This window comes from Oreochromis aureus, linkage group 16 (genome assembly GCF_013358895.1).
Source record: "Oreochromis aureus strain Israel breed Guangdong linkage group 16, ZZ_aureus, whole genome shotgun sequence".
Lineage (NCBI taxonomy): Eukaryota > Metazoa > Chordata > Actinopteri > Cichliformes > Cichlidae > Oreochromis > Oreochromis aureus.
Genome location: NC_052957.1, coordinates 5,853,225 through 5,867,297, shown reverse-complemented (window position 1 = coordinate 5,867,297; position 14,073 = coordinate 5,853,225). Strand labels below are relative to the sequence as shown.

The 14,073-nt window shown below is 41.1% G+C and overlaps 2 protein-coding genes across 6 annotated transcripts in view; one reads left to right on the top strand and one right to left on the bottom strand.

Annotated features, from left to right (window-relative positions):
* The window catches only part of col5a2a (collagen, type V, alpha 2a), a 45,471-nt gene extending 40,147 nt beyond the window's left edge, over positions 1-5,324 (top strand). The window contains exons 48-54 of the mRNA XM_031757356.2: positions 65-172; positions 1,056-1,109; positions 1,218-1,325; positions 1,532-1,841; positions 2,932-3,113; positions 3,210-3,452; positions 3,769-5,324. Coding sequence (XP_031613216.1) covers positions 65-172; positions 1,056-1,109; positions 1,218-1,325; positions 1,532-1,841; positions 2,932-3,113; positions 3,210-3,452; positions 3,769-3,915 — 1,152 coding nt within the window. The 3' untranslated portion in view covers positions 3,916-5,324. The remainder of the gene's footprint in view (positions 1-64; positions 173-1,055; positions 1,110-1,217; positions 1,326-1,531; positions 1,842-2,931; positions 3,114-3,209; positions 3,453-3,768) is intronic.
* Positions 5,325-7,097: 1,773 nt separating this feature from the next.
* gulp1a (GULP PTB domain containing engulfment adaptor 1a) overlaps positions 7,098-14,073 on the bottom strand; it is a 101,219-nt gene continuing 94,243 nt past the window's right edge. For 4 of the 5 annotated variants that reach the window (XM_039600418.1, XM_031757407.2, XM_031757408.2 and 1 more), the window contains 4 exons: positions 11,274-11,360; positions 9,902-10,040; positions 9,714-9,808; positions 7,098-7,873 (listed from right to left, as the gene is read on the bottom strand). In XM_039600418.1, coding sequence (XP_039456352.1) covers positions 7,802-7,873; positions 9,714-9,808; positions 9,902-10,040; positions 11,274-11,360 — 393 coding nt within the window. In that variant the 3' untranslated portion in view covers positions 7,098-7,801. Of the gene's footprint in view, positions 7,874-9,713; positions 9,809-9,901; positions 10,041-10,258; positions 10,490-11,273; positions 11,361-14,073 lie in introns of all 5 variants that reach the window. The other variant, XM_039600420.1, reaches the window with a different exon arrangement.

Below are 14,073 nucleotides of genomic sequence, written 5' to 3'. Positions count from 1 at the left end.
TAAAAGCAATCTTCATCATTTCATGACAGTAATTATGAAATGCCCTGAATCTTTTATAACTCAGGGACCCCAAGGGCCGAGAGGAGATAAGGGTGACCTGGGTGATCATGGAGAGAGAGGCCAGAAAGGACACAGAGGCTTCACTGGTTTGCAGGGTCTCCCCGGACCTCCAGTAAGTAAAAATGATAATGTTGACTCTCAGAGGATTTCCGACCTACTGCATACAGTACAGTCGAGTATTCTCTCGTTATTCCACCTTTACCAACCGCGTTCTGAAATGCAAATCAGGCAGTGATCAAAAGGATCTTTAATTTTTTATTTGAACATAATTCTCTTTCATTTTAATGCAGAGCTTGTAAATGAGTGCAGCTTCATTTCCGTTTTTTGCTAACAATGTTGTCTGTCAGTTTTTACTTTGTTGGTACGATCACAGCCTCCCTTTAATATTCAGTACTGTATTAGGCTGGTTTTCAACATAACAGCCCCTTCAATAGATTCGTTTTAGAAAAAAATGTTGCTACATAGAATCAAGGTTGTTTAAATTTTGCCCCCGTTTTCTTTAAGTACAGCGGATGGATACAAAGAAAACTTTTTTCAGTGTTGAAAAAATAAGCGCTTTTGAACTTAAGTTCAAACGATCCTTTATGAATTTGTGAACTCACCATTAAAAATGCGATCAGCTGATCAGCTCCAGAGATTTGTAGATAAAATGCAAGGCCACCACCTAAGCTTAATTTACAGTTTAGGTCTTACTGACAGGCCGTCGACGCAGTTTAACCAAACTTTGTTTATCGTTGTAGGAAAAGGATCTATGTAGACATGATGGGATAAACAGTAAAACATTATCCCATCAATCCACCCTCATGACCCAGTTACTGTATTTACTTTACTCTTGGCAGTCACCTAAAGTGGACACTTTGTTTCACAAAAATTCAGCTGAACAAAACAAATGGTACCATTAGCTGAGTTTTCCCACTTGAGTATCATCAACAGATTGTGTTCATGGAGTTCAAGTGCATTAAAGAGACTAATAAAGATTGATTTATTGCTTTTAGGGCACAACTGGTGAGCAGGGAGCTCCAGGAATTGTTGGACCCAGTGGACCAAGGGTAATTGCCACCAATTCATTCGTGTTGAGGAAGAGAATAATCTTCATATCAGCTATAACTTTGGAATTAATTTCTTATATTTGAGGTTAACGGTTCCTTATGATTTAGGGACCTCCTGGACCTATCGGGCCTCCTGGAAAGGAAGGATACATAGGACTGCCTGGACCAATGGGACCTCCAGGAACTCGTGGCATCACAGGAGAAGTTGGACCAGAGGTATCGTCTCATTATGCAGCAAAAAGTGTGTGCAGAGCTCATAAAAAGGAGCCAGATGAGAATGTTTGTTAAAATGCAGAACATCTTTTCAACAGATGTTTGGTACATAGGGAATAGGCAATGGGTTTTTTTCTGTGCAAAATTTCAATGTGTAAATAAAAATCCCAAGTAGTACAGTTTTCACACTACTATTCCAAATCCCAAAGGGCCCTCCAGGAGAACCCGGACCCCCAGGTCCTCCAGGCCCTCCAGGACGTCCCATGGCGGCTGTGGATGACCTATTCGGCGGCCCCCAGGATTACGACTCTGGGCCACCTCCTCCTCCTGAGTTCAGTGAGGACGAGGCTCTGCCCAACAGCAATGCTTCCACCATAGTGCCCGTGGACCCCGGTGTTCAAGCCACACTGAAAGCCCTCAAGAGCCAGATCGACAACATGAAGAGCCCAGACGGCAGCAAGAAACATCCTGCCAGGACCTGCGACGACCTCAAGAGGTGCTACCCCATGAAGAAGAGCGGTGAGTGAGGGGAGATATTTAAACTGATTTGACTTTATTAGAATGTAGATGTTTTTCTATGGTGAGGTCAAATACACTGCAGCTTAAGAAAACACCAGCAAAAAGGAAAATGCTGCAAAAACACAACAGGAATTAAAAAACCTGCAAAATCTAAAAACAATAAATTTTAAAAATCATGAAACAAAACGTTAGCGTTTTTCAGGAAATGATAACGTGATAGCTTGTCATTTCCGCTTCTGCTCTAACAATAAATGGCTAATAGCAAACATGTAGCTACAGCAGTTTATGAATGGTGATTAAAACATGTTTTACCGCCACACTTTTTCCAGCTCACAACACTGATGAACCCTCCACTTCGTTTATGTCTCAGTGTGAGCCTTCACATGTTTTGGTTTCCATCACGTTATTGTGTCCCCAGAAACATTTGTGTTTGGTTTGTGAGATTTTGTTCGTTTTTCTATTTGCTGATGTAAATATTGACACACAAACTAAAGTTGCTGGCATGTAATGTCAAGGCTCCCGAGTATAGTAGTATACACATTCGCCTAACAAGAGAAAGATCCACAGTTTGATCCCAGGAGGAGACAAATCCATCTGGGGTTGCATCAGGAAGGCTATTTGTTGTAACAAGTCTGCCAGATCAAATATGCTGTGATGACCCCTTGTGCAGGACATCCAATGTGTGAATGTGATAACTCAAGAACAGGTGACTTAGGATTTTCAAATTGATACTGTAGTTGCATCTACTAAAAACCTTGGACGGTTTGAATCTCTGTGACCATTACCTCAAGTTTTCAGACAAACTTATGAACCCAATGACTCAGGAAGGAAGTCACCTAGAATTTATACCACAGCCATGTCTCTAAGGAGGCTAATTGGAGACAGTCATCCTGAAAACTTAAGGAAATGGTACAAATATATACCTTTTACAGCTTGGGAGATGTATGGAGCTTTAAAGTACTCAAGGAAACAGATGCGTGCCTTTAGTACCAATTATTAGCCCTAGGGGTTCGTTCATGTAGACACTGACTTAGTATATGCCTACTTCTGAAAGTGCAATTTATTAGAATCCTTCCATTTTGTGATGTAGGTGAGTACTGGGTGGATCCAAACCAAGGCAGTGCAGAGGATGCCATTCAAGTGTACTGCAACATGGACACTGGAGAGACCTGCATCTCTGCCAACCCATCCAGCATACCTCGTAAAGTGTGGTGGACCTCCTCCAGGAACAAGCCTGTGTGGTTTGGAGCCGACATGAACAGCGGAACACATGTGAGCAGTTACACACTAGTTGTGTGTGTCTGTGTGTGTGAGAACATTTTTAAATCAATCCAGAACTTAACATGCTGTACAAATTTGTGCTTCTAGTTTGCTTATGGCAACAAAGATCAGCCATCAAACACCGTCGCAGTGCAGATGACCTTCATCCGCCTGCTGTCCAAAGAGGTTTCCCAGACCATCACGTACCACTGCAAGAACTCTGTGGGCTACATGGATGACAAGACGGGCAACTTAAAGAAAGCTGTGATCCTCAAAGGCTCCAACGACCTAGAGCTCAAAGCAGAGGGAAACAACCGGTTCAGATACACAGTGGTGGAGGACTCCTGCACAGTAAGTCTAGTGTTTTAGTTCAACACATACCTGACGATAGGGATGGAGTAGTGAGCTAATACTGGACAGGTCTGCTGGGTGTGAAAGTAGGTAGCAGGCTTCTAACAGATTCTATCAGGGGGTTAATACAAATGTAGTTTTTCAGTTAAATTTATAGCAGGAGGTGAGGGTATGTGCATGAACATGAAGCCAAAATGAACAGCGTGCTGAGGAATAAGATGTATTCAGGATTTGGATGCGCACACACAAACGTTCTCATGAAGCCTTTCCCTTCGTAGAGTTCACTGATGAACCTGTGTTTTTATCTCTTTAACAGCAAGCAAATGGCAACTGGGGCAAGACCGTGTTTGAGTACAGGACACAGAAAACAGCAAGACTTCCCATTGTGGATATTGCCCCCGTGGACATTGGTGGCCGGGATCAAGAGTTCGGCGTCGACATCGGGTCCGTGTGCTTCTTGTAAAGGTGTCAGCAGGGAAGCGTCAAGGAGAATCCCGAGACTGTTGAACTGACAGCTGACGCGATCAGCCACGTTGTACATACGAGTACCGAGGACTATTGTGGCCCCGTGGCGAGATATTTATTGTGCCTTTCGACCCAGTTCAAGACAGCAAAGATTTGTTTTGGAATTTACATGAAAAATTGGTTTAAAAAAAAAAAAAAATCAGAATCATTCCTCTGTCGTCTTGTGTATGTTTGACTTCAAGCTTTGTGCATTTTCGAGGTCCAAAGATCTTACCCTTTAATTTCACCAAAGAACATAGAAGCTTTAAAGTGTTATTATGACTGCTGTTCGTAAGCCCAGAATGTTTCCACTGAAACTACGACATATGTCCCACCACTACTAATTTTTTTAGAGACTTCTCTATTTTCTTTTTGTGTTTTTTCACGTCATTGTCTGAATATAAAACATCTTTGTGGTGCTATTGAGGAAACAAATACGCTGATGCGTTCGCTGGCGCAGGTATTTTCTCATGAGAGTTCTGATGAACCGATGTCTGTAACTAGTTACTCGAAACTCTGTACCGACCATGTAGAACATTAAAGACGCATGAAGACTGTCAGTCACTCAGTGTTAGCTACCTCGTCACCGGAACTGAGAACACCATGACACTACATGTAATTCTTTTGTTTCACACAGGTGCTGTTTTGTAAGTAGTGTGACCTTTGTGCACTTCTCCCAGCTGCGCGGTACAGGGCAGGGTTTGGGGATGCCAATAAAGATCTCTCTGTCAACAATGGGGAGATGAATGAGGTGTCATGTGAGTGGTGTGTGGTGATTTGTAATTATTTTTTCCCCCTTCAATTATACAATTATGGTACAGTGAAAAGGTAGCACAGAATATTCAATTTTTATGCATGTCAGCTCCCCCTTTGCAGTATCCTGGACATATATGCTCTTGAAATCTTTTTTTTTTTAATACTCAGTTTTATAGAATAAGACGGCTGAGTGTGCCTGTTTGCTTTGTATTTTTTATTTTTTGCTATGCAACAAATTAAACTAAATGCTTGTTAATCCCCCTAAGCTCTTGTCATATTGATTCAGGTATAGTTAGGCTCTTTGCATTGGCCAGTTTTGCACCCAAATTCATATTTAGTTTAATTTACTTTTTAAACAAAGTTTTCAATGTGAACAGTTTGTTTTACATTTTTCCTTTTTTTGACTGTGCTTTTAAGTAATTCTCTTGTGACCATTTGGTTCGAATTTGAGTCTATTTATTATAGATTTGTTAGAATTATGCAAGGCATGACTGCCTGCAAACACCCCCAAGGCAGAGAGGAGGAGAAGGAGGAGGAAGAGGATGAAGAGGGGGGTTTCCACACTGGAAGCAGATGCGTTTCTTCCTTTGAAAATAAATATTGAAAATACTTCTCTCTGCCTGTTCTTGTTTGAGTAGACTTCATTTTGGATCTTTATAAATCTTCTACGATAGCAGCCTCGAGAGAGGCAAAATTTTGTTTTAAGAGAAAAGAAAAAGAGAAAATCAGATGTGATTTTTTTTTTTTTTTTTTTTTTTTTTTTTACAGCACAACTGTAGCAACTGAAGAATTGGGACGATGACTGAGTGAATCACTCTCTCCCTGCCTGTGGTGATGTGCTTAAGCACCCCAGTGGTTAAGGTGAATCTTAAATACGAAGAAAATCTGTTTAGACAGTGGACCTAATCTGAGCTATTGCACCTCATGTCATAGTTCTATCTCATGGGGCATTCGGGGACTCGATTCAACTTATTTTTCTATATAAAAGCAAGGTTGCCAAATGCCCCTGTCATTTTTGCAGTTAACATGCTGTTCTGCAGCAACTACACCACTATTTGTGGAGGAACTTCTGTTTAAAATCTACCCATTCAGATTTCTGGCTGGACTCTTAATAGAAGTAATTAATGTGAATCTCTGTGTATGCAGATGGCAATTTGCAGATTTGCAGTTTTCACAATTTATCATAATTAATTGCTGTACTAGGTGTGAATGCGGGAGTGAATGTGAGTGGGAATGGTTGTCTGTCTCTGTGTGTTAGCCCTGCGACAGACTGGCGACCTGTCCAGGGTGTACCCCGCCTCTCGCCCTATGACAGCTGGGATAGGCTCCAGCGCCCCCCGCGACCCTGAAAAGGATACGCGGAAGCGAATGGATGGAGGATGAATTGCTGTACTATCCCAAGCAGACTGCATGAAATTGTCATATTCAATAGCAAATTGAGAGCAGACAGAAGGCATAGCTAGGCATCACCAGTCTTATCACTGACAACCAACTGCAGGTGGTCACAGACCTGGTACCAGTCTTTAATGCAACCATATCAAAGGCATTGAGAGTGTAAGTTCATTGCACACAGTCAAAAACATTTTTGTAGTGCCACAGTCTGCGACCGCTGTGACTTCAGCAAGAGAGAAAAAAAAGGGATCCAATCCCTGCTGTTAGTGTGCATTCGCACTTTAACTAGCAAAATGACACATTCTGTATTGGTGAGTCAAAAAGATGAGAACATGTAATCAATGTGATTAAGTTACATCAGCTGTTAAGACCTCTACTGCAAATGTGAAGAGACACCTGCAAGCTAAGCACAGTTCCACAACAACCCCCAACTTCTGCATCAGTTAAAGCTTTCACCCTGAGCACCATTAATGAGCTTGGTTCTGTGGAGGAGGAGATGCTATCAATATTAACTTACTATCCAGAGAAAACGTCAATATATTTAGTTGCATTACTACAGCAGTATTATACACCCTGCAGAAAGCTAACCTCGCTAACTGCAGCTACCATGTACAATACCGCTGTTACATAGACCTGAATCTTAACTCTTAAAAGTTCATTAGATGTACTTAAAAGTCACAAAGGCATATTGGCTAAAAGAGGCTTTGAAACTGCAGAATAGAGAGCAGTGGCATGTAAACATATGGACTCTGTACCTTCTATTTCTAAGAAGAGTTCCAGTTTTTTTCATGTTTCCCTTTGTAAGCTGATGGCAATCATACACAAAAATGTTGTGATGGCACTCGGAAAAGTTCAAGGGCGTCATTGTGATTTAGCCGAGCCTACAGCATTATAATCATTCTGCCACTAGAAGAAAATGTTTCAAAAACAAATGCCACATATAAATAAAGTCAGATATAAATTCTATAACACAGAAGAATGAGTGAGGGGAAGTTTTCATAGTAGGATTTTCTTTAATATCTGTAACAGCAAAGTTAATTCAACCAAAAGTGAAATAACAGGAATAGAACTGGCTGGACAAAGATAAAAGTGCAGAAAATGAAAGGTAAACACCGAAATGGCAACTCAATCTGGTCAAAATCTGAACAGAACAAAGGACAACAAGCGGAAAGGTCACTGAAGTAAAAAAAAAAGAAAAAAGAAAATATGAGGCTGGATTAATCAACTACATAACGTATGAATTAATGTGGAGTAAAATATGTGATGTTAAAAGCTCAAAGGTTTTGTCACAATATAGATTCCATTTATTTTTCTTGCCAGCTTGTGTTTGGCATACAAACAGGAATGTGTCGACAATACAGAATTCAACCAGTGCATACACACATATGAAAATTCTGCCACAGGGTGTACCATTGAACATATCGACTATTTACATCTGTCCCCTCCTGTGCAAGCAAAGGTACTCAAACCTAATACCTCCATACGCATTTTTTGTCTTTTTTTTATTACAAAAATAGTTCTTTACTATAATGGATCTGAGTTTACCTTGAAATATCGAAAACCAATCTAAATGCAAATGCATATAAACCTCAAGATGAAAACTGTGACATCTTGACTCAACCGTGGAGTGGATTTTGGCACTTCTTCTTCATACAAACGGGTTAAAAGTGCACCTCGAAGGGTTGATCTTCTCATCATCAGCAGCGGCTGTCTAGCGGGTCCAGAGAGAAGACGGTGCCCTCTAAGGTTAGTCCCATTTTGAACCCCTCCTGGAAGACATGAAGCCACATGACAGGCAGGACGCCGTTTCTGTGAGACCACACAGGGCCGCTTTTATTGACACTGAGGCCCGCTGGAAAAACCTCAGAGGTAAAGACGAGCTAAACCACACTGACACCGCATCATGCTGGGTCATGGATTTTAGACAAGATCAGAAACGGCAAGGCATGAATCCTAAAGGGAAAACTCAATTATAGCAGATCAAAGTAAGTCGAGCTTATTTTGCAAATGAGGCCGTCATGCACCCCCCCCAACATTGTTTATGTGCAAAACAAATATTTTCAAGCTTAAGAAGTGCGTATTTGTTCTTGTTAATCAAAAAGACACAGAGTAAGTCATGAAGAAAGCCAAGCTAATGAAGCTGCCACAAATGCACTGGCAGCGTCGGTGGAGTCGTGAGCGCGTGCAGCTGCATTCAGAGCGTGCAAGACGAAAACACAACAGCACAAGCAGAGGGCAAAGGACTACGAACCATCTCTGCCGCTACGAGTGGGAGAGGGAAAGAGATACGTTCAGCTGTTAGTCATTAAGAAGAGAGAACAGGGAGGAGAGAAACATCAGAGCAACGCTGCCTCCTACTGGCGACACACTGCCAAAGCTCAACAGGTGTTTTCCAAACTGAACCTTGGATTTCGCAGTTTTGAAGTCACAATTTTTTAAAGCAAATGTTGTCATTTTCAGGCGGTTTTTACAGATTCATGTGAACATGGTGTAACTGCACTGATAACTGTGTGACAGCACGAAAACAGAAGCTACAGCAGCTTTTCAAACCCTTTTTTCCCCATGTCCTGCTCTTGCAAACAGAAAAAAAGCACCGCTACAATTCCACTTAATTAATCTCATCTGTTAACAAGGCTGCGAGGTGTGTTTCTAATAATTACCAATTACAGGAAAGGAAACCCTGCAAATAAATACCACCGACTAAAGGAAACTATTTCAGGATCACTTTTGTAGTTTGTTAGGAAATGATGGATCCACTTAATTCCACTTCTGCATTCACTGACCTTTAACAAGAACGTGCATTTGTCTGTTAACACAAATCAATTACAGCGGGTGTAAGATAAACTTTACACACTTAACAAAAAAAAGTCTGACTTGTTATCTTATACATGACATCATATATCCAAATCCTGATTTATCACTTTGGATTAAATGACTGAACACAAGCTTCTTTAGTCCCCTCCGTTTTTGGCAATCCGCACAAAGGTTTGAGACGCAGTCTGAAAGCGAAAGTTTATTTCTAATCAGCATCCATTGTTTTTTTATTACAGATCTGACTACAGTTTTCATTTATTGCTCCATCCCAACCACAACAACTGCTTGAACTCGCTCCGCTGTAATATCACGACATTTTCATGCAGGCAGGAAAACACATCAGAGTGATACACTAAACACTTTTTATTAACACACTCCTTTATGAACACATTAGCGGTTCCGTGTCCTCTGATTAAAATGAATAAAGTAGCTACTCTTACCCATCGATGAGTCACTAAACCTTTCCTCATTAGATAATTCCTCACAAATTGTTTCTATTGCTGTGCGACTGCATCTTTCTACTCAAACATTATTAATTTTAATAAACCGTGTACTGTATGGTGGAACTGATGTGGAGGCAATTACAGCGGTGTGCACTGCTGTTAGACAACTGGAGTTTGTTACTAGGTTCAGCTGAGGGGTCGCTCGTGATGCGCAAAGCCTTTATTTATGAAGGCAAGAGGAAAATCTTTAATCTTCAAAGTAATGGTTGTGATAATAAAAAGAACAAAACAGTTTCACAGTTTAAGCAGCCTGCCTGCAATTCTTCTGAAAGAGACACAGCGATGAGCTCACCTGCATCTCATCCAGCTTTGACTGGATGTCTGGAGGGAAGTCAGCTGCCCCGCAGGTGAACGGATCAAACGGCTCTGCACCAAACAAATCTTTACCTACACGCACAGAGCAGATCAACACTGTAACGATCAAGGAGGGGGAGGGGGGAGGGGTTAAAACACTGAAATGTAAATAAGTTGTTCACTTACTTATATCTGGTGGCAATGTGGTGGGTGGAGGGGGTGGGCAGCCGTTGCTGGCTGGTGTGGGCACCAGAGGTGTCACGGGGGAGAAGGGAACCATGTCAAAAATGTCTGTCGACTGCGGCTTCATTGAGATACTCCCCGCCTGCATACAAAGTAATGGTTGAGCCACCGGCAGAGACCTGTAAGTTCACCCATGCACAAACTACACAGCTATTTTTTTTCTTTCTTTTTTTTTTTTGCATCAAAACAAGGGAAGAAGAAGAAAAAGAAGAAGCACAAGCACCACAGACAAAGGCAGGAGATAACAAGGCTCCAGGGACAGAGAGACAGCACAGAAAAAGAGAAGCGGAGGGTGTTTACGCGAGGCCGCGGGATGCTGCAGCCCTCATTGGGTTTAGGAGGAAGGAGAGCGGGTTTGGCAGGCGGAGGAGTTAGTAGCCCGGTGGACAAGTTGGACTCCGGTGAGCTCATAGGAGTGAGAGTGACAGAGGAGATTTCCAGACAGGAGAGCGACTTGATGCTGTGGCACCAGAAGAGAGAGGACGGCCTCTGCAGCATGTACGCTTCATTAGCCGCGTTTATGTGCAGCGGCTGAGAAAAAGATCGCAGACAGGAAATGACCAGAAAGAGAGAGACAGAAACAATATTATTCAGTGTTGTAGAATAGGGGAGCTGTGGGTAATTGCATTCTCAGGAGACTGTCACAAGTGCTGGCATTTGCCCCAATTAGATGCCGAAAGTATCGCATTCCTCATCAGACCAATCAGGTGTGTAATTGCTTTGCTTCAGATACAGCTTAGACCCCTGCTGCCTGCCTTCAGATAGGCCTGGTCATTCCAAACTGGAGGCAGGGGCCGTGCATTTAATCGCACAAATATAATCAGCAAAGCCAGCTGTCCTTAAAAGTACTTTTAAAACTCAACAGTTTAAATTCAGGAATCTTTTAGATTTAAACGATGGTTTAGGTTGTGCACTTCTGGCTCATTCAGAATTCTTGAATCACAGATTATGTTATTAAATGGTGCTATTATATTAGTCAGCTGTTTCGCACATAATCTTTGAATTAAACATCTCAAAAGTACAACTCAACAATTCAGCTGCTGTAGCGGTGTTGCTTTGTCTGGTATAACAGACACTTCAGGTAGCTTTAGGTGGATGTTGTAGCTGATATCATTGAGTCTTTTCACTGACTTTAGGACCTTTTTTCACTCGTATTACAGCCTATATTTTAGTGTAATGCAGTCACTCTATTGTTCCCCGTGGCTACAGTAACTGCTGTTGAAAAGGAGAAAAATGAAAGTCTAAGGTCTGATTTTCTTCTGTAAAATCTACTTTTCTAGACTGAAGGTTGGCATGCTCCGCAGTTTGTTCTTACTGGAGGTACGTGTGCTATCATCAGCTGTTCTTCAAGCTCCTGCAGTTGTTTCTTTAGCTCAGAGTTTTCCGTTTCCAGTTCTTGAATCTGCAAAAGATACAAACCAAATCAAGACACAGGGAAGCAGCAGAATGCAGAAAAGTATTTGATGTCATAGTGCAATTTGTGTAATTTGCTTATGATATAGAATCACGTTCAAACTGCTCATATGTCTTTTTTTTTTAAACAGAATTTGACACAAATGACAAAACACTGTACTTTAGCACACTGCTAAAAACTAACTATTATTAAGTAATTAAGCTGTCGCGGTCAGCAATGAGATACTAAAAAGTATCGATACTTGTGATTACAAACAATATCCAACAAATCTTTCCTAAGATTTGATTGTTGATTATGTTAGTTTAAATGAATCAACACCCCCGAGTCATTCTAACTACCAGAAACCTCGAAGCACAGGCCGAGGGGGCGGTGTGGCAGCAATTTTTCACACCAGCCTATTAATTAACGAAAGACCAAGACTGACTTTTAATTCATTTGAAAGCCTGATGCTTAGCCTCGTCCACCCCAGCTGTAAAACTCAGAAACCAGTCTTACTTGTTATCATCTATCGTCCACCTGGGCCTTACACAGAGTTTCTCTCTGATTTCTCAGACTTTTTATCTGATTTAGTGCTCAGCTCAGATAAAATAATTATTGTGGGTGATTTTAACATTCATGTAGATGCTAAAAATGACAGCCTCAACATCACATTTAATCTGTTATTAGACTCAATTGGCTTCTCTCTAGATCTTGTTTTAACATATGGCATAGAAACTGAACATTTAACAGTGTTTCCTGAAAACCCTCTGCTGTCTGATCATTTCCTGATAACATTTACATTTACAATAATTGATTACACAGCAGTGGAGAGTAGACTTTATCACAGTACATGTCTTTCTGAAAGCGCTGTAACTAAGTTTAAGAATATAATCCACCCACTGTTATCATCTTCAATGCCCTGTACCAACATAGAGCAGAGCAGCTATCTGAACACTACTCCAGCAGAGGTCGATTATCTTGTTAATAATTTTACCTTCTCACTACGTACGACTCTGGATACTGTAGCTCCTGTGAAAAATAAAGCCTCAAATCCGAAGTACCTGACTCCGTGGTATAATTCTCAAACACGTAGCCTAAAGCAGATAACTCGTAAGCTGGAGAGGAAATGGCGTGTCACAAATTTAGAGGATCATCATTTAGCCTGGAGAAATAGTTTGCTGCTTTATAAGAAAGCCCTCCGCAAAGCCAGAACATCTTACTATTCGTCACTGATTGAAGAAAATAAGAACAACCCCAGGTTTCTCTTCAGCACTGTAGCCAGGCTGACAAAAAGTCAGAGCTCTACTGAGCCAACAATCCCTTTAACGTTAACTAGTAATGACTTCATGAACTTCTTCACAAATAAAATTTTTATCATTACAGAAAAAATTACCAATAATCATCCCACAGATGTAATATTATCCACAGCTACTTTTAGTACCATCGATGTTAAGTTAGACTCTTTTTCTCCAATTGATCTTTCTGAGTTAACTTCAATAATTAATTCCTCCAAACCATCAACGTGTCTTTTAGACCCCATTCCTACAAAACTGCTCAAAGAAGTCCTGCCATTAATTAATTCTTCGATCTTAAGTATGATCAACCTATCTCTAATAATCGGCTATGTACCACAGGCCTTCAAGGTGGCTGTAGTTAAACCTTTACTTAAAAAACCATCTCTAGACCCAGCTGTCTTAGCTAATTATAGGCCAATCTCCAACCTTCCTTTCATATCAAAAATCCTTGAAAGAGTAGTTGTCAAACAGCTAACAGATCATCTGCAGAGGAATGGCGTATTTGAAGAGTTTCAGTCAGGTTTCAGAGCTCAGCACAGCACAGAAACAGCTTTAGTGAAGGTTACAAATGATCTTCTTATGGCCTCTGACAGTGGACTCATCTCTGTGCTTGTCCTGCTAGACCTCAGTGCAGCGTTCGATACTGTCGACCATAATATCCTATTAGAGCGATTAGAACATGCTGTAGGTATTACAGGTACTGCACTGCAGTGGTTTGTATCATATCTATCTAATAGACTCCAGTTTGTGCATGTAAATGGAGAGTCCTCTTCACCCACTAAGGTCAATTATGGAGTTCCACAGGGTTCAGTGCTAGGACCAATTCTGTTTACATTGTACATGCTTCCCTTAGGCAGCATCATTAGAAGACATAGCATAAATTTTCACTGCTATGCAGATGACACGCAGCTCTATCTATCCATGAAGCCAGGTAACACACACCAATTAGTTAAACTGCAGGAATGTCTTAAAGACATAAAGACCTGGATGGCCGCTAACTTTCTGCTTCTTAATTCAGATAAAACTGAGGTTATTCTACTCGGCCCTGAAAATCTTAGAAATATGGTATCTAAGCAGATTCTTACTCTGGATGGCATTACCTTGGCCTCCAGTAATGCTGTGAGGAACCTTGGAGTCATTTTTGACCAGGACATGTCCTTCAATGCACATATTAAACAAATATGTAAGACTGCTTTCTTCCATTTGCGCAACATCTCTAAAATTAGAAATATCCTGTCTCAGAGTGATGCTGAAAAACTAGTTCATGCATTTATTACTTCCAGGCTGGACTACTGTAATTCTTTATTATCAGGATGTCCTAAAAACTCGCTGAAAAGTCTTCAGCTAATCCAAAATGCTGCAGCAAGGGTACTGACAGGGACTAGAAAGAGAGAGCAGATTTCTCCTGTATTGGCTTCCCTTCATTG